A 22,714-nucleotide genomic window follows, 5' to 3' on the forward strand; every position below is an offset into this window, starting at 1 on the left:
CAGGGTCATATCTTTGGACCTTTTGTCACTTTTCTTACTTCATTGTCTTCATATTCAAGAACCATATCTTCTGGCAAATTTTGACCTAGGAATTAGTAGTACTTACACTCAGACAAAGGACCTGGGACCTGGTGGGTAGGACTCGGAACTCAGACAGCAGGGAAGAAAGAACTTTACTATTCACATTTTTATCGACAGATGCCTGGTGACAAACACACAATGTATGTTTGTACAATTTGACTCCCAAATAATGACAGACCATATTTGCATCCGACATCAGTGCAAAAATTATAATGCCAATGGTACTTGTAAACCTTGTTTCAGATATGGAATCGCCTAATATCACCTGCCCTAGCAATCTGACTGTACCTACGGATTCTGGCAAGAATTATGCAACAGTTTCGTTACCAATGGAAGAGTCATCTGTCGACAACTCAGGATTCATCCCCGTCATTGATGTCATTTTTGACAGTATGATGTACAGTGTTGGAGATAATGTATTGTTCAACCTTTCGATGTCGGCGTATCTAGTGCAGTACTTAGCTACAGACAACTCTACTAACAATGCAACTTGTGATTTCAATATCACAGTTATAGGTAGGTGATTTTAACTGTGAATACCATTTTACTATTCCACCATGACAGAGGAAACAACAAATGTGTAGGATCCCTGACTATTTTGAAATAAATCTGTGAAAGAAGGGAAAGTTCATTATTGTTGTTATCAGTGAGGAAAACTGTTTCCAATTTCAAGTTTTCAAAAACACTAATTTCATATAAAAGAAACCTGTTTTTAAGTGAATCATTTCTGTCTGAAATACTGTCAAATCGAGGACATAGCATTTGAAAACCGGCAGATCACAATTTTTTTCAACAGCAAGTTTGGAATATTTGTATGTTACCAAAAATTTTTGTTTTCACAAAAATTGTTATAAGGTGTGTTAAGTAAAGAGTATAAAATTAAAATTAAATCACTTTTCAAAAAATTAATGTTACAACATCCATTTAAATTTGATTTATCAATGTTCCTTTGCCAGACAACGAAGACCCAATTTTGACGTGCCCAGAAAACGTTGAAATGCATGTAACACTCGGACAGCTGTTCAGCACACCAACATGGTCACCGCCAGTCGTAACTGACAACTCAGGGGAAATTGATGTTACATCTGCATCCCATATCAACGGCATGAGCATGTTCTACGTCGATGTTATAGAAACTGTGGAATACAATGCTACAGATTATTCCGGCAATGTCGGCTACTGTAACTTCACTGTTCTTATAATAGGTAGGTCAAATCTTTATTGTTTAAGGCTCAATGTTGTCTGCAAAAAAATGTGCACAATTGTAAAGAAAGACACAATAAAAGTCACATGGGAAAGGTTCAGCTGAATATAGTATCTAGTTGCTGAGAAAACGGCAAAAAACTGTCACAGCATTTTAGTATAAATATCACAATTGATGCATGTTAAATAATGTGAAAGCGGGTACCAACCATGATACTTTGATTAGAATCTTTTCTTAAAATAACTACCACTATCATCAACTGTAATGCCTCTCTTTGGACCCAATTTCATAAAGTCTGTATTAAGCACAAAACTTGAATGTGTAATATACTCCAGGACCTCCTGATGATGACGAGAGCAAGCTAGTTCGTGCATTTAAACTAAAAGAACTACTCCGCGGTAGTGAAGTTAACAAAGAGAAGTCCCCTTGATTCACTAAGCTAAAGTAGTAGTCCCGGCCGATTTCCTACCTTCCACACTGGTAGCAGTTAATAAGCAGAACTGAGAAGTCTCCCAAATTCAGACAATTGATGATGTTGTGTTAGAGAAGCCTCCTGAAAACTGAAAAATATACTCTGACCTGCGGCCATAGCAAAAAAAGCTCTCAAAAGAACATAATCTACACAGCAAGTAGATACCACATAGTGTTACAGCAAATCAAATTATATTGATACCTCACCATGCAATGCCCCAAATCCCATATACTCAGGAGCACAGTACAGGATGAGAAAGAAATATTATCAATGTTTTTTTTTTTTTTTCTAGACGATTTGCCTCCTATACTGGCCTGTCCAGCCAATCGAACAGATCCAACAGAGTTCAACAGTTCCTTTGCTATTGTCTACTGGGACCTGCCGACAGTGGTTGAAAACACCCAAACTATGGTTGATCTGACATCAGACGTGGATAATGGCACTTCAGTTAACCTCGGTGACACGCTGACAGTCACCTACACTGGCACTGACGCTTCAGGAAACAATGGCACTTGTGTCTTCCAAGTCACTGTCAATGGTACGTAAGGGTCAAGTCACACAAGACAATTTAAAGGCAACCAGTTCCAGATAATCGCCAAGAAGAGAATCCATTCAAATTTTAATGTTTTCATATTATTTTTGGGGCTCATAACAAATTGTTTGGAAAATTATTCATGTGCTACCAAATTGGTCTTGTAGCATGTACTGCAATCGGGTGCCTTGTGTGACAAGGTGTTAATGCTACTGGTAGGTAGTCCATTAAACAAGGGTTGGGTGTTGGTTTCGCAGGCAGGAGAGATGGGAGGGAAGGGTTAAATCCGTGGATAGCTTGGTAGGATTCAAACCCACAACCTCGTGATTACAAGTCTTGTAGTCCAACTACTGGACCTGGGTAAACAATAGGGCTTTTAGTGTATAATCATGGTTATTATTTATTGATATATATTTCCTTGTAATAAACCAAGAAGCATTCAAAAATGGCCAAAGAAATTTGTGAAGAGAACATAATGACAAAATCTGACTCATTATCATATGTCGAAGGAAAACTCCAACTGGGGAAAGCCATGGAAAACCAATCCACATGGATTCAAACCAGGGTAAAAGTGGGTCAAAATGTTGAGACCAATTAAGAACTATCCTATAAGCTGTTGTAGTAGTCCAAGCCGGACTAAGCAGGACAACTCTTTTCAGGACTGAGAAATCTCCTGAAATAAAACCTGAAAAATATACTCTGCATCAGTACAATATGTAGCAAGACAGTAAAAAACTAACTCTACCTGGCAAGTACATGTAGATACACACATGGTGATATTGCAAACCAAATATTACATATTGATTCCTCACCAAGCAATGCCTCAAGAAACAAGTAGTCAAACCTGATTCCATACTGTAGAAATTCAAAAGGATAGATTTCTGCAGACAAATCATCTTATTTTTGTCCACTGTGTTTATAATTTATACAAGTAAAGTCGGTCTTTCAAACATTTCTTTCCAGATACGGAGCCTCCACAAATTGATTGTCCAGTCAATCAAACAATTACTACAGATCTTGGTCAGGACTTTTCTACATTTGCCCTACCTCCTGAAGCCTATTCCTACGATAACTCTGGAGACTCACCCACCATCACAATAGAATTTGATAATTCAGTGTTTAACGTCGGTGAAAGCGCTATGTTCAGTTTGGAAACGTCTACACATCAAGTGTTGTACATTGCTACGGATGCTGCCATGAACAATGCTACTTGTTGGACCAACTTCACTGTAATAGGTACATTGAGTTTTGTTCTGATTTGATTTTCTTTCTTGAAATTGCCTTAAAAGTAATCGGTAATCAATAGCTGTTATTACACAGATAGGGCCCAGGCCTTATGTATTCCATGAAGGCCAATTAAATAGTAAAGTTCAGAGTTGAAGAATTATTGCTAAATATCTTTTGTCTGTTTCCCATTTTCAGATGAAGAGGCTCCAAATATAACATGTCCTGAAAATATAGTCAATAATACCGACCCCACTTTGCCATATGGCACTGTCGTCTGGTCTGAACCTATTGTCACAGACAACTCTGGACAGGACGTTCTGTTCTTGGGAGATGTAAATTCAGGATCTACCTTCGACATTGGTTCCCATGTTGTGATCTATAATGCAACAGATAGCAGTAACAACATTAACTATTGCAACTTCACCATCCAAATTAAAGGTAAATATTTTCTCATAAAATCTCTGACAACCCACACACGATGATGCATAGTATTTGTATATGGCAGTCTTCCAGGTTACTTTCCAATATTCACTAATTATTGCAATTTCACTCTTACAATTTTTAGCTAAAGTATTGACTGAGTAAGTCTTCCTTTAAAAGTACAAGATTGGATCAGCGAAAAATAATTTTTAGTTTCAAACTCATTGATTCTTAAGTTCATACTATTATCAATCCTCCAGAGAAAGCTTCCCCTCTGAAAGCTCGCTGATTCTAAAGTTCATACTAGTATAATTTTAATCTGTTTTTTTTTAATAAAGCACTTTACACAAGAGGTCATCTCAAAGCACTTCCAACATTATTACCCCTGGTCAATTGGCCATTAATTTCATTCTTTAAACCATCTCAGCTCCCTGGGGGGTGTACAGCCTGTGTAACAAATATGTAGCACACTAAGCTAAACCAATCACAAGAACCATCAAGTGTCTTGCTCAAGAACACAAGTGTCACAACTTGTACACAACCCACGAACAGAAACACCAGAATTCGAGTTTGGTGCTCTTATCCGCTCGTCCATGATACCCCATAAATGCAAAGTACAAGTATCAGAGCCAAGCGCTTTAATTAAAGGCAAAGTATACCCTTGGTTTTTCAAGCTGTTCGGTTTTTTTTAACCTATAATATGTATGTACAGGTGTATACAATAAAACCAACTTGTGAAAATCGCATTTAAAGGTGGTCTTTTTCTCTCTTAATGGCACTGGACACTACTGGTAATAACTCAAACATTGTGAGAAATGGCTCCCTTTGAATTAACTAAGTTTTTGAGAAAGAGGTAATTTCACACTCAACTGATAAAAGACTTCAGCTGAAGCCTTTTATTATGCATTTGAAAGCACACAACAACAAGGGTGTTTTTTCTTTCATTATTCTCTTGCAACTTCGATGACCATTGAGCCAAAATTTTCACAGGTTTGTTGGTTCATCCATATGTTGAGATACACCAAGGGAGAATACAGGTCTTTGACAATTACCAAATGTGTCCAGTGCCTTTAAGCACCTTGCATCCTTTGTTAATTTGATACAAATACATATCCAGTTACCACTATTGTTATTAATTTTTTCCTCCATGCCTTTCCGTTTTTGTCATTACAGATTTAGAGCCACCTGAATTCACGGAATGTGTGAATATCTCCATACCAACTGTTTCCAATGAGGCGTTTGCATTTGTAGAAGTCTTTGATCTGAATGCTACAGACAACTCTGATGGGAATGTAACCCTACTCTGCCCTGGATCACCACAAGGCTTAACGAGGTTCTCACTTGGCGACACTTATATTCCATGTTTTGCAACAGATATTTATGGCAATTCGGCCACGTGTCACAGAACAGTGACTGTTCAAGGTCAGTTTTTAAATGTGTCATCATAAAAAACATTTGCTTTCATCATTCATTATCAATTATGCTGTTAGCTTGTTGCACATATTTCTATGTTATTCTTTAGAAATCATTCACTTCTGTATAATCAAAATCAAATGTTGTCCGTGAAAATGTCAATCAGAAATAACGTGAAAGTAGTTTTGTGTTTAGAATTTGGGATACTATGTTAGTATACTACTTAGAACTGCCTCGGTAGTCTAGTTGGTAAGACACTGCTCTAGAATTGCAAGGGTTGTGGGTTCGAATTCCACCCGAGTAACATGCCTGTGATATTTTTCCACAGGACTCGGGAAAGTACTGAGTATACAGTGCTAACACACATCGGTGTGTGGGCAAAAACCAAATTAATATACATAGCAAAACTCGTATCCGGATATAACTCATATCCGGATATAACCTTTACTTTGAACTCTGTATGCATGGTATGTGACCAGAAGTAGGCCAAACCTTGTGGCTGTTCATGGCCGCTCTGTTCGTTTGATACATGCTGCTAGCGGCCGCTATGTTCTCTAAGGGGTTATGAAAGCCACATGTTCAAATTACAAAAAACCTCCCTACCCATTGCCTTTGTGTGTTTTCAGATGCATAATAAAAGGCTTTAGCTGAAGTCTTTTATTATTTTAGTGAATTATTACCGCTTTCTTAAAAACTATGTTAATTCAGAGGGAGCCGTTTCTTACAATGTTTTGTTCGATCAAGAGCTCTCCATTGCTAATCACTAATAGTGTCTAGTGCCTTTAAGTTTTGATATCTCGTTGCCTTCCTGTATGATTTCTAAGATCAAGATCCTTGTTTTTAAATTTTGCTCTTTCTTGTTTTTTCAAAACCAGATAAACAAGACCCCACAATTATCTGTCCAGAGAGCATGGATTTCTTTACAGACGAGTCTAAGAATTATGCCACTGTCACACTATCTCCTCCATTTAACGCATCGGACAACACCCAAAACTATACTGTCTACATTGTTATCGACCAATTGACACATTACATCAACGACTCCATCAGACTGAGTCTGTCTGAATTTGCACATACACTGCAGTATGTTGTAGAAGACGCCTCTCAGAATAATGCAACTTGTGATATATTCTACAATATCTCAGGTGAGTTTTATTAGCAAAAGAAAGAAGTTTCAATATACGTACGATTTATGCAACATTTGAACTGTTTCATAAAGTTGGCAAATATCATTGTTAGGTTTTTTTTACCAGGATCTTCCTTCCGTTTTTGTTTTGACCATATCACATGAATTATTCTTTGTTTTGTCCCAGACAATGAGGTACCTAACATAACGTGTCCAGAATTTGTATGGAACACTACGCTGGACAATCTACCCGATGGTCAAGCGTTCTGGCAGCTTCCCGTCGTCAGTGACAATTCATTGGTTCCCATCATACCAGTATCGTCTGATAATCCCGGCTCAGTGTTCCCTATCGGTGTTCATACGATCCTCTACGATACAGCTGACTTAAGTGGGAATAGTAACAACTGCTCCTTTACTGTAACTATTGTAGGTGAGTGAAATAGTTAGGACTATAGAAATAGAAATAGATTTGGGGGCTTGGTTGGCATGTGCGTAAAGCGCTCGCCTCTCACCAAGGTTCGATAAGCGGTCAGGGGCATATGTGAGTTGAGTTGTGCGTTAGTTTCCTGCTGTGCCACAAGGGTTTTCCAGACCATCTGATTTTCCTCCCTTGGGAAGCACATTCGTTCTCTGGCTGTGCTCCGTGGTCATAATGGGTTGATGTGGCTGGCAGCCAGAGGCGTCCTTGCATGCCTGCTTCTTGAACAAGTTGCCGCAACCTTCGCAATTCAGCTCTTAGCTGCGTGTAAGGATGATTAGCTCCCCAAAATATTATTATTATTATTGTTATTATTATCAAGTGGAAATATGTGACTAGAGAAAGAGATAGTCCAAAAGCACACAGAATAAAGCAAGGTGTTTGTTGTGTTTTCATTAAGCCTTCGAGAAAGACTGTGCTAGGGTGGATCAGCAGGCCATTAGTTGTTTTATCATGACAAACAAACTGTAGCGATGAAAACTGACAACAAAACTTTGTTTTTTTCTGTAGATGAATACCCGCCACAGTTCTTAGACTGCAGGAACATCATCAAGGGGACTGACAGTGGACTGGATACAGCATTCATAAGATTCTACACACCAAATGCCACGGACAATTCTGGCGGTGACGTGACCGTAAACTGTACGAGTGTTATAGATCCCTCAGGGCAGATTCTAGCCATTGGCACGTATGTTGTTCACTGCAATGCTTACGACAAGTACGGCAATGAGGGGTCCTGTTGGTTCAACGTTGAAGTCATAGGTATGTTAAAGCCACTAGATGCTGTTGGTAAATAGCCAAGATAACTGTTAGCATACCAACTTACTTGGTAACAGGCAATGGAAAGCTGTTGATAGTTTAAACAGTGTGAGAAGCGGCTCCCTCTGAAGTAACACACATGTAGTTTTCGAGAAAGAAGTAAATTCTCACTAAAATATTTGAATACCATTCAATACCTCAGCTTTGATTCAAACCCACAACGTTTGCAATTCTAGAGCAGTTTCTTACCAACTAGACCACCGAGATTGCCCGGTAGCTACAATGAAGGTGTCTTACACACTATGATAAACAGTTGCTATGGTGGGTGAGTCTTAATGGATGAATGTATATCTAATTAGGCTGTACAGCTACGACTGTTGCTAAGGGTGTTGCTAAGGACGTACTGTACTTAAAGCATGATGAGACAAAAATCTAGCCGTAGCTGCCAATAGACCTTTATCACGGTGAGGTCATCTTGATATTACTCCATTCCAATTCATTGTAACCAAACGGAGGCCGAACAAAATAATAGTTTGGTGCCATGCGCAAAGAATGTTAGCATTCAATGATGTTACTGGAAACAGGGAACAGGTCATATGACCAAGATGATGACAGCGTGATGGAGGTCTATTTGGACATGGCTTTTAAGTCAACTCTTTTCATTCCGTATTTCACCTGAATCTAAAATGCAGTTTCTTTTTTAATCACAGACAATGAGATGCCAATCATCAGCTGTCCAGCAAGTCAAGTGGTGAATACCACTCTGTTGCTAGATACTGCTACGGTTACACTGGAGAATGTCACAATGGCCACCGATAACGACGGTCCTCCTACAATTACAATCTTAGTTGATGGGAATGAATATAATGTTGGTGATAGTGTGATTTTCAATCTGGCAATGTCTCCTCATGAAGTGACGTATGTGGCGACCGATGCTGCTGGGAATACGACAATGTGCAACATCACTGTAACTGTTGAAGGTAAGAATGTAAATGACCCGGAACGTTCGGTTTTTCTCCAGAAAGATCACAAAAAGCCAGTAAATTTGTCCCATACCTTTAATATTTCCATCAATATGCTGCAAATTTCAGTAATTTCTTAACTTGAAGATCATCAATAACTAGTCAAGTTATCCAATACCGTAATATTTTCATCAGTATGCTACAAATTTCGTTAATTTCTTTTCAATTTTAAGATAATGAAAAGCCAGTGATGGACTGTCCTGCTGATCAAACCATTAATACGACAACTGGCCAAGATACAGGGGTGGCATCTTGGCCAACACCAAATGTAGTTGACAACTCTAATCTTCCCGTTGTTCCTACACCCAATGTGACAATTGGTACTCCCTTGGACATTGGTGTACACTTCATAGAGTATTCAGCCACTGATGGCAGTGATAACACTCGGGTGTGTGTTTTCATGGTTATAGTGCAAGGTAAGGAGAGTTGAGTCAGATTTTTGCAATATTTTTTAAAGCATATTACTCTGGTGGGATTTAAAACCATGGCCTTTGCAATTCTTTAGCAGTGTCTTATCAACTGTAGACCACTGAGATCGCCTGCTAGCTACATGTACATGTAGAGGCAGATCGAATCCTATGTTTTAACAGCAAGTTCGCATCGATTTAATAGATGTTACACAGCTTTATCCTTCTACTTCGATACTTGGCATAGTCCTTCAGTCAGGATATAAACGCCAAGGATAAACACATTATGCATCTCTTTGGAACTCCTTGCCTGGTGCATGTTTTCCCCCCCATCCTACAATCTGAACTGTTTGAAGAGCAATATCAATTCCTACCTCCAGCTCTCCTGAGTTATTTTCATATTTAAATATTTTCTTCTTGTAGCCCCTTCTCCTGAAGATGAGCAGAGTATACTGTTCGAAACGTTGTGACCAAACCGGCTCTTTTCAGAACTACCACTCCTTCAAAAGAGTTTTTACCCATGGTTGTACCCGCAAGTTTACTGATAATATTTATATTTATAGTCGCTCTTATTCTTTATCCCAGATCCATATTTAATATCTATTAAATCTAACTCATGATACTCCAATTTAACAGATAAAGAGGACCCAGTCTTGGCATGTGCAGATGAAACCATTCCCACTGAAGCCAATCAGGACCATGCGCTCCTCAGTCTTAATATTCCAGTTGTGAGTGATAACTCAGGGGCTACACTAACAGCTACATGCACCCAAGGAGGAGCTGGTGGTGACCAGGTTGGGATTGGTATTGAAGCCATAGACTGTGAGGCGACTGACCCGTATGGAAACACAGGAACATGTACATTCATGCTGACTGTTGTAGGTAAGAACCCAAAACATGACTAACCATATACTTCCTGAATTTGTATACACAATGATATTATATTTATTGGTTTATTTCATAAAAATATTACAAAGGAATGAACAGTATGACAACTGATATGGTTGAATTGCACTAGAACATGTACAGTATAAAAATGTCCTTAAAAAGAGCTTTAATAACATATGATAACATATATAGTTCCCACATGACGTAAATCGGCCATCTTCCGGCCAACACACAGCCATGCGTTTTACACGAGAACAGGGTGCAGCACGTACACATTTCACAAAACTCGTTGCCTGATTTGTAAGTAAACTGCGTGGCTGCATTAATAAACTGGGCGCTTGACGCGCCTGCAAGCCAAAATGCAATTTACCCAAAATCATGGCATCTATTGCAACTTATCTATAACATCTTATTTATCAATTATGGTTGATTCTTGTTTTAGATCAAGAGCCTCCAATGATCACATGCCCTGAAGACACCACCATTGGAACAGATGCCCCGTTAGGAACCGCTTCCTTCACTGTACTTGCACCTTTAAGCGTTTCAGACAACTCTGGAGCTGTTCAGGATGAAATTGTCTTAGCTGATTCAACTTTAAGCATTGGTCAGGTGCTGACCCTACCTCCACGGACCTTGCCCTACTCGTTTGTGTACACTGTGAGAGACGAAGTACCCCTGACCAACAGTTGCACTTTTCAGCTTACAGTTAATGGTAGGTATCTAAAACCTTTCAGTTGGAAACTTTAGGACAGTTGGTGGCAGCAGACACAAGCCGTCGATTTCACCGAACTCATCCTAACTTAGGATTTATCTTCGGACTTAAGACGAGTTAAGTTCCCTATCTGAAGTTGTATGCGTGGCGTGTCGGTTAAGAGCACCGGATTCAAGCTCTGGTGTTTAATGAGCAGAGTGTGGGTATGAATCCCGGTCGTGACACTTGCTACGCAAAATTTGGGAGGTAGTGCTTTCTGCTCTCTTGGCCAGGCTTCGGATTGATGATACCCAAGCCTACATCCGTATGGACGGTAAAAGGGGTAACCCTTTTGCAGCCCTAGGAGTAGGTGGCAAGAGCCTCTGGAAAAAAATAATTGTAGCCCACGCCTTCAGGCCTTGTGTGTCTGGCGACTTGCATAAAAAAAAAACTTAAAAATGCATTGAACCCAACCTAAGATAGGACGGGTTACTCCTCCTAAATCGAGATATAGGTTTAATCCTAGCGATTTGTGAATCGGCCCCAGGTCATTTACAGCACTGCATTCTCAGGGTCACTTTGAATCCTACAACTGCCCTTGGATAATAACATCTTCTTGTTGCAGGTGATGAAATCAAAGTTGTATGATGAGTTTCAACCTTGTAGAAAACACAACTTATTAAAGCGCAACAGTAGCAATTCTCAAATGTAGGTACAATCCAATCGGAGTGTGATGAGGTATCATCTATATTGGCTACCCATTAAGGACAGAATCATCTACAAGATCCTTGTGTATGTCTATCGCTCATTAAAAGGCACCACCATATCTCTCAGAAGGACTCCAACCCCATATTTCCAACCGCCAGTCTATGCAATCTAATAACAAACATCTTGTTCAAAACTTTCCTCAAGACTCACATAATGAGGACTTCTAACTTTTCCCGTTTATTGTGTCACTGCGCCATGAGCATCTTTAGATGGATACCGGCGCATTATATTGCCCATTATTATTATTATTATTATTACATGGAGTGCGAGACAAGACCTTTTGACTGAGCTTGCTCTGTGGCAAAATAACAATTTTTTATTAATTTTTTATTTTTTACCCAGATGATGATCCACCCACATTTACTGGTTGTCCTGATGCCTTTACTGTTTGGGTGGGGTCTGCAACCGAAACTGCCCTAATAAGATGGACTCCGCCAGTTGCAATGGACAACGTGGAGCTAGCTGGTCCTGCAACCTCTAACATCGCACTAAATAGTCGGTTAATGCCACCAGGTGCCACTGTTCGCTACACAGCGACTGACACTGCTGGTCGACAGGGTACCTGTGAATTTATGGTCACAGTTAGTGTTGCTACGACAGGTAACTTAACATAGTAGTAGTAAATACAGGGCTCATCTATTCTTCACATGTCCCTTGTTGTTTCCAAACCTTGCTGTCAATCATCTTCATTCAGGACCAATGCTTTAGGTGCTATTGAGCCTGGCCTACAGGTAGTTCTGTAAATCATGTTTACCTTATTTTGTTCCTGTAGCTAAACTTTTGTTTGCAAGAATTGTTACTGTACTTTGTGAAATGGCCGAAACAAAATAATAATAATACTAAATTTGGATTTTAGATATAATTACTTCTAAGTCCTCCCACTTTGTCTATATGAACAGGTCTTGAGAGTTACCCAGTTACAGTTATTATGAGTTCAATACGTGGAACATCGGACTCTGGAAATGCGATGCTAATACAGAACCTTGCCGATGACGTAAGCTGATTTTGGTTTTCAAGAAAATAGAATAAGCCATTGTAAACTACTTACCAACTAAAAGGATATATTGTGGTGTAAATAAAACACAAAAATGTTGAACGGACTCTTAATATAGGCAGAGTCTTTTTCAAAGGCTAAGTGACAACACAACATGTATGAATAAGTATACTGGTATGGGATTTGAGGCATTGCATTGTGAGGGTATCAAGAAATGTATTTGGTTTGCGGTAACACCGTGTGTGTGTCTACTTGCGAGGTAGAGTTTGGTCTTTAGGGAACTATGTTGCTATATATTCTACTTCCGTGGAGTAGATTTTTCAGATTTTTTTTTTGTAGAACTGAGAAGTCTCTTTAAAAGTCAGAAAAATCTACTTTGTGGTAGAAGAATATAAAGTAAGACAGTTCTGTAAAGAACAAAATCTACCTGGCAAGTAGATACGCACATGGTGTTAGCGCAAACCAAAATATACTGGTGTAACAGAAGCAGTCGGGTAGAAGGAAAGAAAAAGAGAGAGAGGCAGAAGGCACATAGAAAAACCAAGGGATGAAAAATGAAGAAGGAGACAGGGGGGAAGAGATTTTGAGGGATTCAAAATCTGGTTGGGTTTTTTACTGATTTTGTGCTTACTGTGCGATTTCCTATTCATAGCGATATACGCGATAACCTTCTGGGGCCCAAAATGAATGGCATCACAATACAAATCCATAGTGAACGTGTAAGATGGACGACTAATCCATAGTGAACGTGTAAGATGGACGACTAATCCATAGTGAACGTGTAAGATGGACGACTAATCCATAGTGAACGTGTAAGATGGACGACTAATCCATAGTGAACGTGTAAGATGGACGACTAATCCATAGTGAACGTGTAAGATGGACGACTAATCCATAGTGAACGTGTAAGATGGACGACTAATCCATAGTGAACGTGTAAGATGGACGACTAATCCATAGTGAACGTGTAAGATGGACGACTAATCCATAGTGAACGTGTAAGATGGACGACTAATCCATAGTGAACGTGTAAGATGGACGACTAATCCATAGTGAACGTGTAAGATGGACGACTAATCCATAGTGAACGTGTAAGATGGACGACTAATTTTCTGTACACCTCGGCAAACCTTTCTGCTCCAGTATAAAGCACAAACATTTACTCACCCTTAAGCAGCGGTATAAAATTGGGCCCAGGACAAATCTGGAAAGCAGATAATTTGTTTGCTCTCTGATTCAACATTTTTTGCCCTTTTGTTTTTGTTTCTGTATAGCTGGAGGACCTGTTCCGTACCTCGGGTGATCCTTTAGCGCCCGTACTGGTAACGCTTACTCCAATGGCACAAAGATCTTCAGGTAGTAACACCATTGTGGAGCTACAACTCACATTGACAAACTCTGACCTGACACCTACAGAGATTGAACAGGCATTTGATGACCTCACTCCGTTGAATATGTTTCCTACTGGCAATGTTGCTGTAGGAAACACGTTCACTATAGGTGAGTATTAAACATTCAAGACCGAGTACAGTGCCCTTCAGTTTCATAGTTGTGCTTAAAGGCACTGGACACTTTTGGTAATTACTCCAAATAATTGTTAACATCAAAACTTACTTGTTAACGATCAATGGAGAGCTGTTGGTTGTATAAAACATTGTGAGAAACGGCTTCCTCTGAAGTAACGTAGTTTTCGAGAAAGAAGTAATTTTCCACTAAAATATTTGAATTTGATTTTGAGACCTCAAAATTAGATTTTGAGGTCTCGAAATCAAGCACCTGAAAGCACACAAATTCTTGTGACAAGGGTGTTTTTTCTTCCATTATTATCTCGCAACTACGACGACCAATTGAGTTCAAATTCATATTCATGTTCATGGCAAAGGCTAATTAATTGCACAGATGTAAAAAAAAAATAATGATAAACTGATGTAATGGTTACTTTTGCTGATGCTGTTGCACAGGTCGTGGTGGCTGCGTTAACAGTGATGTGTGTATGAATGGAGGAACATGTCGCCCTGGCAGAGCTGGATCCCATGTATGCGAATGCACAACAGGCTTTACTGGCACTGACTGCAGTACAGGTACTAGACCATTCTACCCTTTAACCTCTAACCTTTTAACCTCTACCATTAAACTTTAAAAACATTCACCTGTTGAAAGTGATACTGGTTTTAAGCCACTACCTGGTATCTCTGCATATTTTTCTACTGCTATTACTACAGAAAGCTGGTTTATGTTATGAGTAGTTCAACATGCACCCGTTTCAGACAGGTGCGCCAGAGTTGTGTCGAACCAAACTCATGAAAACAGTCTGGAGCAAATGGACGTCCTAGAAGTCGAAAGAACGACTGTTGCAGTAGTTCGGAAAGCCTCTGGGGTGCCTTGGTTTCAGACGTAGACCTTGTCATAAGATAATTAGCCAATGTAAATGATTGCCGGACTGAAACCAATTTAGAAAAATGAGTAAAACAATGTCACAAAGATCATTTTTGTCACAGTTTTACAGTTAAGCTATAATTACTTTACCTGGTTAATACATTTGGTTACATTTCTAAAATAATGTTCGTCTCATCGAGACAAACATTATTTTCGTGACTTGTTTTACTCATTTCTCAAAAAACTACAGCACCTTAGCAAGTGTTATTTTAAGGGAAGCTCTCTACCATCATTATCTTCAAACCATGTAAAGTTTATTGTAAATCTGTGGACATTGTGTTTTGTGTCCTACAGAGAGTACCCAAATTATTAAACTGTTATTCTTCTTCTTATTATGACAAGATATTGATGAGTGTGCACTAGCTACAAACAGTGAGGCATGTATAGAGCAAGGGCTCTCGTGTTATAATACTCCTGGCACCTTCAGTTGTACCTGTCCTTTCGGCCAGTGGAGGGGAAATTCAGGACGCTGTGCTGGTAAGTTTAACTGTTTAATAGCAGTGTAGAATGATTGGCTGCATATTGCCCCACTGAACCTTGTAAACCATTGGTTCTATGTCAAGGAATAGGTCTCTAACTGTTTAATAGCAGTGTATAATGATTGGCTGCATATTGCCCCACTGAACCTTGTAAACCATTGGTTCTATGTCAAGGAATAGGTCTCTAACTGTTTAATAGCAGTGTAGAATGATTGGCTGCATATTGCCCCACTGAACCTTGTAAACCATTGGTTCTATGTCAAGGAATAGGTCTCTAACTGTTTAATAGCAGTGTATAATGATTGGCTGCATATTGCCCCACTGAACCTTGTAAACCATTGGTTCTATGTCAAGGAATAGGTCTCTAACTGTTTAATAGCAGTGTAGAATGATTGGCTGCATATTGCCCCACTGAACCTTGTAAACCATTGGTTCTATGTCAAGGAATAGGTCTCTAACTGTTTAATAGCAGTGTATAATGATTGGCTGCATATTGCCCCACTGAACCTTGTAAACCATTGGTTCTATGTCAAGGAATAGGTCTCTAACTGTTTAATAGCAGTGTATAATGATTGGCTGCATATTGCCCCACTGAACCTTGTAAACCATTGGTTCTATGTCAAGGAATAGGTCTCTAACTGTTTAATAGCAGTGTAGAATGATTGGCTGCATATTGCCCCACTGAACCTTGTAAACCATTGGTTCTATGTCAAGGAATAGGTCTCTAACTGTTTAATAGCAGTGTATAATGATTGGCTTCATATTGCCCCACTGAACCTTGTAAACCATTGGTTCTATGTCAAGGAATAGGTCTCATACATGTATTTCAAAACGTAGCTCTGCATATAAACTGCTCACAAAAACGTAGGAAACTTTTTTCTATCAAGTATATTTTTATTATTTATTACTCTCTATGTACAAAGATAAATATCAATGCAAAGCTTAAGTGTTCCAATTTAAAATTATACCACATAAATTGGCTTCATGAATGATAACTAGACAAAGTCACAAATCAATTGTACCAAAATGACTGTTATCTGTACTGAACAGTCAATAAAAGTATTGATCAATAATCAAACCGGTCAAGCTTCAGAACCATGAATGGTTTACACACAGATTTGCACCTGTGAGAACACCACACACATTTACACCTTGAAAACACCTTGTTTGGGTATTTGCAAGACTCGTTACTGAACTTCTTGTCTCAATATAAAGTGGATTAAGATCAGTAAGTTGCCTTGCTTGCTTGAACTACAATATCAATGGTTTGTTCATACCCTAGGTAGGGATGGTTGCAACCTGTGCACCCATTTGACTGCCGGTGCTGCATACTCCTAAGGAGTTGAGTTTCAGGAATGCATTGAACCTGAATGAACAAGAGTAATAATGTGGAATATCAGTTGAGGAAGCCCTTCTTAATTGGTTTGAAAAAGTGAATAATGCACATTGATATTATTATAATTATAAAAATACTAATAATAACTTTTTTATTTACATTTTGTAGTTGGAAAAATCTTCAGGATCACTATAATTATTCTAAGATTGGATACTCTGATTGCTCAGTTTACGAATGATCTTTTGGATTCAACATCCCCTAGATATATTCAGCTACGAAGTCGGATCGAGATCGCTGTAAGTTCCTATTCCAGTAATACTACAGTCTATAATGTTTATGTATCTAGTCCCTACAAGCTGCTTGCTGGTGGTGCATTCTTTAAGTTGACAGATACATGTATATATAGGATTTGAGGCATTGCTTGGTGAGGTATCAGTTTGGTTTTCGGTACCACCATGTGTATCTACTTGCCAGGTAGAGTTTGTTCTTATAGAACTGTCTTTCTTTATTCTACTACCGCGGAGTAGATTGTTCGGGTGTTCGGGAGACTTCTCAGTTCTGAAAAGAACTGTCCTGCTTTTTTTAAACTAATACCCGGGCGGATGGTATAGAAAATAGGCTGGGACTACTACTTTAGCTTATAGGATCGTAATTAACTCTACTATCGCGAAGTCAGTTCTTAAATTGGTCTCAACGTTTCGACTAGCTTGGTCTAGTCCTCGTCAGGAAACAGATATAGATGCTATACAAATTCACATTCTTCTTAGTGTTGCTAACATTTTGCACCTTTTCTTTTACTCCCGACATACAGGTGTTCAATATTTTGATTAGACTCCCAGGATATCAGTTTGTTCAGGTCAGAGTCATCAGCTTCTCATCTGGCAGTATCATCCCAAGCCTGATTGTAACTGTGGATCCAAATTCACCGAGATCCCAACAAGACATTCAGAATGATCTGACTGTAGCCATTGCGAACATGGACAACAGTTTGGGTGACGGCATTAGTGTTGAACCACAGAGTGCAAACGTTGCTGAAGGTATGTTTGTATTTAAACAAACATGTATAAAGCTTTTCATTAAACTAGAAAACCATATTTTCAGCAATTTTCAGAGGGTGAGAAGCAAGTGGGATTGACAAGTTTGTGTATCTGCAGAAGTGTAGATGTTTTTTGTTTTTTGGGGGTTTTTTTTAGTGAAGAAGTAATCTTGGCCCATCTCTGCTTACCGTCAGCAAAGAATCAGCGCTTGCATAATCAGGGAATTCCCCGCTTTCGTCAAGCGTATTTCACTAGTTAGCAGGGAATTTGTGCTTGTGCGCGTGCGTATTCCACGTTGCTAGGCATTCTGCGCTTACAAAGATTGCACAGAAGGCGGGAAACTGGACCTCGAAGATGCGTCATCATCAAGCTAATTCGCATCACCAGTACTTAAGCAGCCTCCAGCATCAAGGTCCATTATTCTCCAGAAGACGTTGAGTTGAAAACCTAGGGTTGTTTTCAGAACCACCCCAACCCAATTAGAGATTATCATTACATGGTGTTACCGCAAACTTTGCTAAATACTTACTTTTTGTTATAAATTTTGTTACGGGTGTCTTTAAAAGAGTCTTAAGTGTTAGATTTGACTTTCTAAAGTGTGAGCTCCAGTCATCTTTCACCTTCTCACAGGCCGCTCACACATTCCAAAACATCTTTTTAATTTTCAGAGGTATGTTTGGCAGATTACTGTATGAACGGAGGAACATGTTCATACTCTTCTACATTTGCAAGCACTTGCAGGTAGGCATAACTTTTAAAACAAATTTCATATCAGCATACCTTCCAACTGTTCTGTTTTTTTAGGGGCTGTCCCTATTTTGGAGAATTCCAACGTCACAAATAGGGACAGTCCCTAATTCTGAAAATCTTGTAATGTGGATTGCAACTAAAACATTTGGTGTGAATAAAAGGGCACAGCACTTTTGCCCTGGAATGGGGTACCTTGATGAAGAACATACCAATTTGTATCAGAACAATTTGCAAAGGGCACCACAGCAAAAGCACAGTGAAGCATTTAGTTTGTCTATTTATTCCTAGATAAGAGTTCAGATATAAATTAATACAAATTTGTTGCTGTTTTTTTGTCTTGCTTTTGTATTTTGTTTACCGGTAACCATAGCTACATATGATATTCATGATGTCCTACATACATCTTCAACTTTCCAATGGCCCAGGCATGAACACCCGCTATGGTGAAAAGGCATTCTCAGTAGCCGTACCAACTTGCTGGAACAAGCGCCCTCTACACATCAGTGACTCATCCTCAATCAGCTCATTTTAAAAGTCCATCTAAGTCCATTTCTCTTTTGTTTTGTTTTAGTTGTCTAAGTGGCTTCATTGGTCTCCAGTGTCAGACGCCTACAGGTAATTTAATATTAACTGTTAGCTCAATTTTCCTTTCTGTCCATCATTCCGGTGCTTCTCATTAAAAAAATTCCTGGCACTTCCGTCAGATCTTTGGTTTTGGGGGCTATATGAATGACTTTAATCGAGTGTACATGTATGTTTTTGGTGGAGACTTTTCCTAAACATTGCGCCCAGCATTCATTTCATTTACACACCGCAGACAACTTTTACCAACACTTTTTACGGAAATCTTTTGACAATCTTTTGACAATCTCAATGTCTTGATTAAAGGCACTGGACAATTAGCAATTAACTGTTAGCATAAAAACTAACTTGGTAACAAGCAATGGAGAGCTGTTGATAGTATAAAACATTGTGAGAAGTGGCTCCCTCTGAAGTAAAATAGTTTCTGAGAACGAAATAATTTTCCACGAATTTGATTTTGAGACCTCGGAATAAGATTTGAAGGTTCCAAAATCAAGCATCTGGAAGCATTCAACTTCGTGTGACCATGGTGCGACAGGGGTGTTTTTTTCTTTTATTAATATCAATAATTACCAATAGTGTCCACTGCCTTTAAGTTAACCAGTAATAATAATAATAATAATAATTTGTTATTTCTATGAAGGAGGTGGTGTTGATCCCCCAACTACCGCTCCCCCGAGTGGTTTGTCCACCGAGGTAATTATTGCCATCGCTGTCGGAGGTTCGCTCCTACTCATCATTATTGTCTTGGGTATCCTTGGAGTCTGTTTCATCATGAGTAGGGCATCCTCCTCAAGAACAGGAGCCATGTACGGTCGGGATAAATACCAGTATTATGACAATCACAGGAGGCAGGAAAATGGGGAGCACAATTACACAAGAGATGTAAGTATATCTGGAATCTTTTTATAACAACTTGCACTGTTTTAACTTAATGTATTATTATAAGAGTTATTATGAAAAGGTAGGCTTGGAGAGCAAGTTGCATCATGATGCAATTAACCATGGTCAAAATAAATGTATAAATATAAAAATGTAATACATTGATTAATACCTTTTTTTCAGGAGATGGAATACAGGACGAATTCTGGACAGTTTTCTATTCCATATTTTGCGTCAGGAAATGATGTCGCGGTAAGTTTTCCATAACTGTATAGATATTTGGAGTGTAATAATTATAGTGGCTTCTTAAATAGCGCCTTATAAATGCGTCACTCAGTGAATCTCATGGCACTCCGAGTTCTGTGAACAAAATCTACAGGCAAATCACTCGGGTGGGATTCCAACCCATGACCTTTGCATCGCTAGAGCTGCCGTCGTTTTCACAAAGAGTTAGGACTCTTATCTTGAGGTAGGATTAATCTTAAGGACTGCATACTGCAGTGCAGGGTTGGGACTCATCCTAAGATGATTCCTGAGTTGGGAAGAGTTTTGCGCGTCTTACATACAAAATGATCAAAGGCGCAGAACACATATTAAGAAGCACAGAGTGGAAGAAAAAGACAAAGAAAAAAAGGTTTTAATAGTTTTTATAGTTTTTCAATAGATTTTTTGTAGATCTTCAACAGATTTTTATATTTTTGATACTCATGATTGATTGTTTTTTTTGTTTCAGATGAATCGATTGGCAGGAATGCCTCGTCGAGGGGACCCAGATTACTTCTGAACCCAACCCCTCTCACCCAACGACTAACATCATTGCTCTTTTCAGTCACAATATCAAACTATAAGTCCCTTGCATATGGCGTTACAAATAGTGGAGGTTGTTTTTACTCAGGGATGTGGCTTATATGTATTGGTCTACAGAGTTGCTCATGAGAAGCACACTGATAGTTCTGGGTTCTTATCTCCAAAGATCAAACGCTGATCGACATGTTCAAATACTACACAATTGAACATTTCCACTCCTGAAATACTTCAATACTACAGAATTGGAAAACTTACATTAAATTTCAAACGTTTTTCACGTAGATGTACACATACTACAGAATTAGAAAACTAACTTTAAAAATTCAGGTGGTTTTCATGTACAAATACTACAGAAATGAAAATTTCCACTACTGAAGTACTTCATAACTACAGAATTGGAAAACTTACTTTAAAAATTCAAACGTTTTTTATGTACATTGACTACAGAATTGAGAAAAATTCCACTACTAATAAATAATTAAATACTATAGAAACTAACTAAAAGGCATTACAATTTTTTTGTGAGAGCAAATGTTTTTTATCTCAAAAATTGACAGATGTAAGTTGAGAATTTAACAGTTGGTATTAATTGACAAGATTTGAACCAATTTTATATCACCCATCTGGGAGCAGTGTTTATAAGTACTAAACTGGGAAAGGTTTTATTTACCAGGTAGAAAAGAGCAAAGACAAAACGGGAACATTTATATTAAGCATATTTGTATTTTTTAGTATAAATGTTATATAATGGTTATTTTGCTTGTTTATATACACTGTCTTGATGCAGCTTCGTCCATAGTCCAAATATTGTTACAAAATCAAAACTTTTAATAATAAGTTTTATAAAGCACACAAATCCACCAGAAGGAGCTCAGGGAGCTGTATCAAAGGAAGAGTAAAAAAATTAAAGTGGAAAATCTTATTTCATTCTACTTTGTTTTACGTGCTAAAAAAAACAAAAACATTTCGATATCAGGGCTAAGTCACACAGGGTATTTTACAGAAAACCAGTTCCAGACACTCCCCACAAAGAAAAAAACATTCACATAATTTTGATTGTGAGTAAAATAGTTTTGGAAAATTGTTGTAAAAAACACAGAGAAGGGTTCAAAGTGCAAATTGACTGTACAAAGTACCCCGTGTGTGACAAGAAAATGGCTCAATTTCACAAATCACTATTAAGATTCATCTTAAAGGGAAGGCACACGTTTGGTAATTACTCAAAACAAATATTAACTTAAAAACTGATATGGTAACAATCATTGGAGAGCTGTTGAGAGTATAAAACATTGTGAGAAACGGCTCCCTCTGAAGTAGCATAGATTTTGAAGTAGAGGTAATTTCTCACTAAAATAATAAAAGACTTCTAGCTAGAAGTCTTTTGTTCCTATCTGAAAGCACACCAATTCGTCCAACAAGGGTGTTTTTTCTTTTCATCATTTTCTTTCAACTCAAATGACCAATTGAGCTCAAATTTTCATAGGTTTGTTATTTTATGCATATGTTGAGATACACCAATTGAGAACACTGGTCTTTGACAATTACCAATAGTGTACCTTCCCTTCAAGATTCATCTTAAGTTTAGTTGTCAAGTACTACCATTGTGACATCACACATTGCTTAGCAATTAAGATTGATATTTATCTTAAGAATTATCTCAGCTCTTTGTGAAATCGAGCCAATGTCTGCTGACTTAAGCATATGCATTAAACTTGCATATTTTGATTAGCTATAGACCTTATTGAATATGATGTCACCATTCAAATATCTTCCCTACAACATGGCGTCTGTGCTGCATGCTTCATTGATGTACACGTTTGGACACGCATACGGTTTGCCCTCCAAGATGGCGACTTTTATAGCAAAAAAGCGGTTTTTCAATACAGGCTATTCATGACTGATAAGAACACTTAATTTTGAGAT

The 22,714-nt window shown here is 38.4% G+C and overlaps 1 protein-coding gene across 1 annotated transcript; it reads left to right on the forward strand.

Moving 5' to 3' along the window:
* The first annotated feature begins 472 nt into the window (after positions 1–472).
* Positions 473–21,747, forward strand: LOC117298034 (hyalin-like). The gene is made up of 25 exons (XM_033781260.1): positions 473–597; positions 1,038–1,286; positions 2,050–2,295; positions 3,253–3,525; positions 3,712–3,954; positions 5,110–5,358; positions 6,225–6,494; positions 6,663–6,905; positions 7,464–7,715; positions 8,423–8,692; positions 8,908–9,150; positions 9,778–10,023; positions 10,472–10,741; positions 11,831–12,088; positions 12,388–12,482; positions 13,757–13,982; positions 14,444–14,563; positions 15,261–15,395; positions 16,902–17,029; positions 17,545–17,770; positions 18,439–18,511; positions 19,092–19,135; positions 19,746–19,987; positions 20,168–20,236; positions 20,718–21,747. Exons 1-25 carry the CDS (start codon positions 474–476, stop codon positions 20,766–20,768), a joined length of 4,845 nt encoding a protein of 1,614 aa, XP_033637151.1. The 5' UTR covers position 473; the 3' UTR covers positions 20,769–21,747.
* Positions 21,748–22,714: the final 967 nt, after the last annotated feature.

The sequence above is a fragment of the Asterias rubens genome, chromosome 12 (assembly GCF_902459465.1).
Source record: "Asterias rubens chromosome 12, eAstRub1.3, whole genome shotgun sequence".
In the NCBI taxonomy this organism is placed as follows: domain Eukaryota; kingdom Metazoa; phylum Echinodermata; class Asteroidea; order Forcipulatida; family Asteriidae; genus Asterias; species Asterias rubens.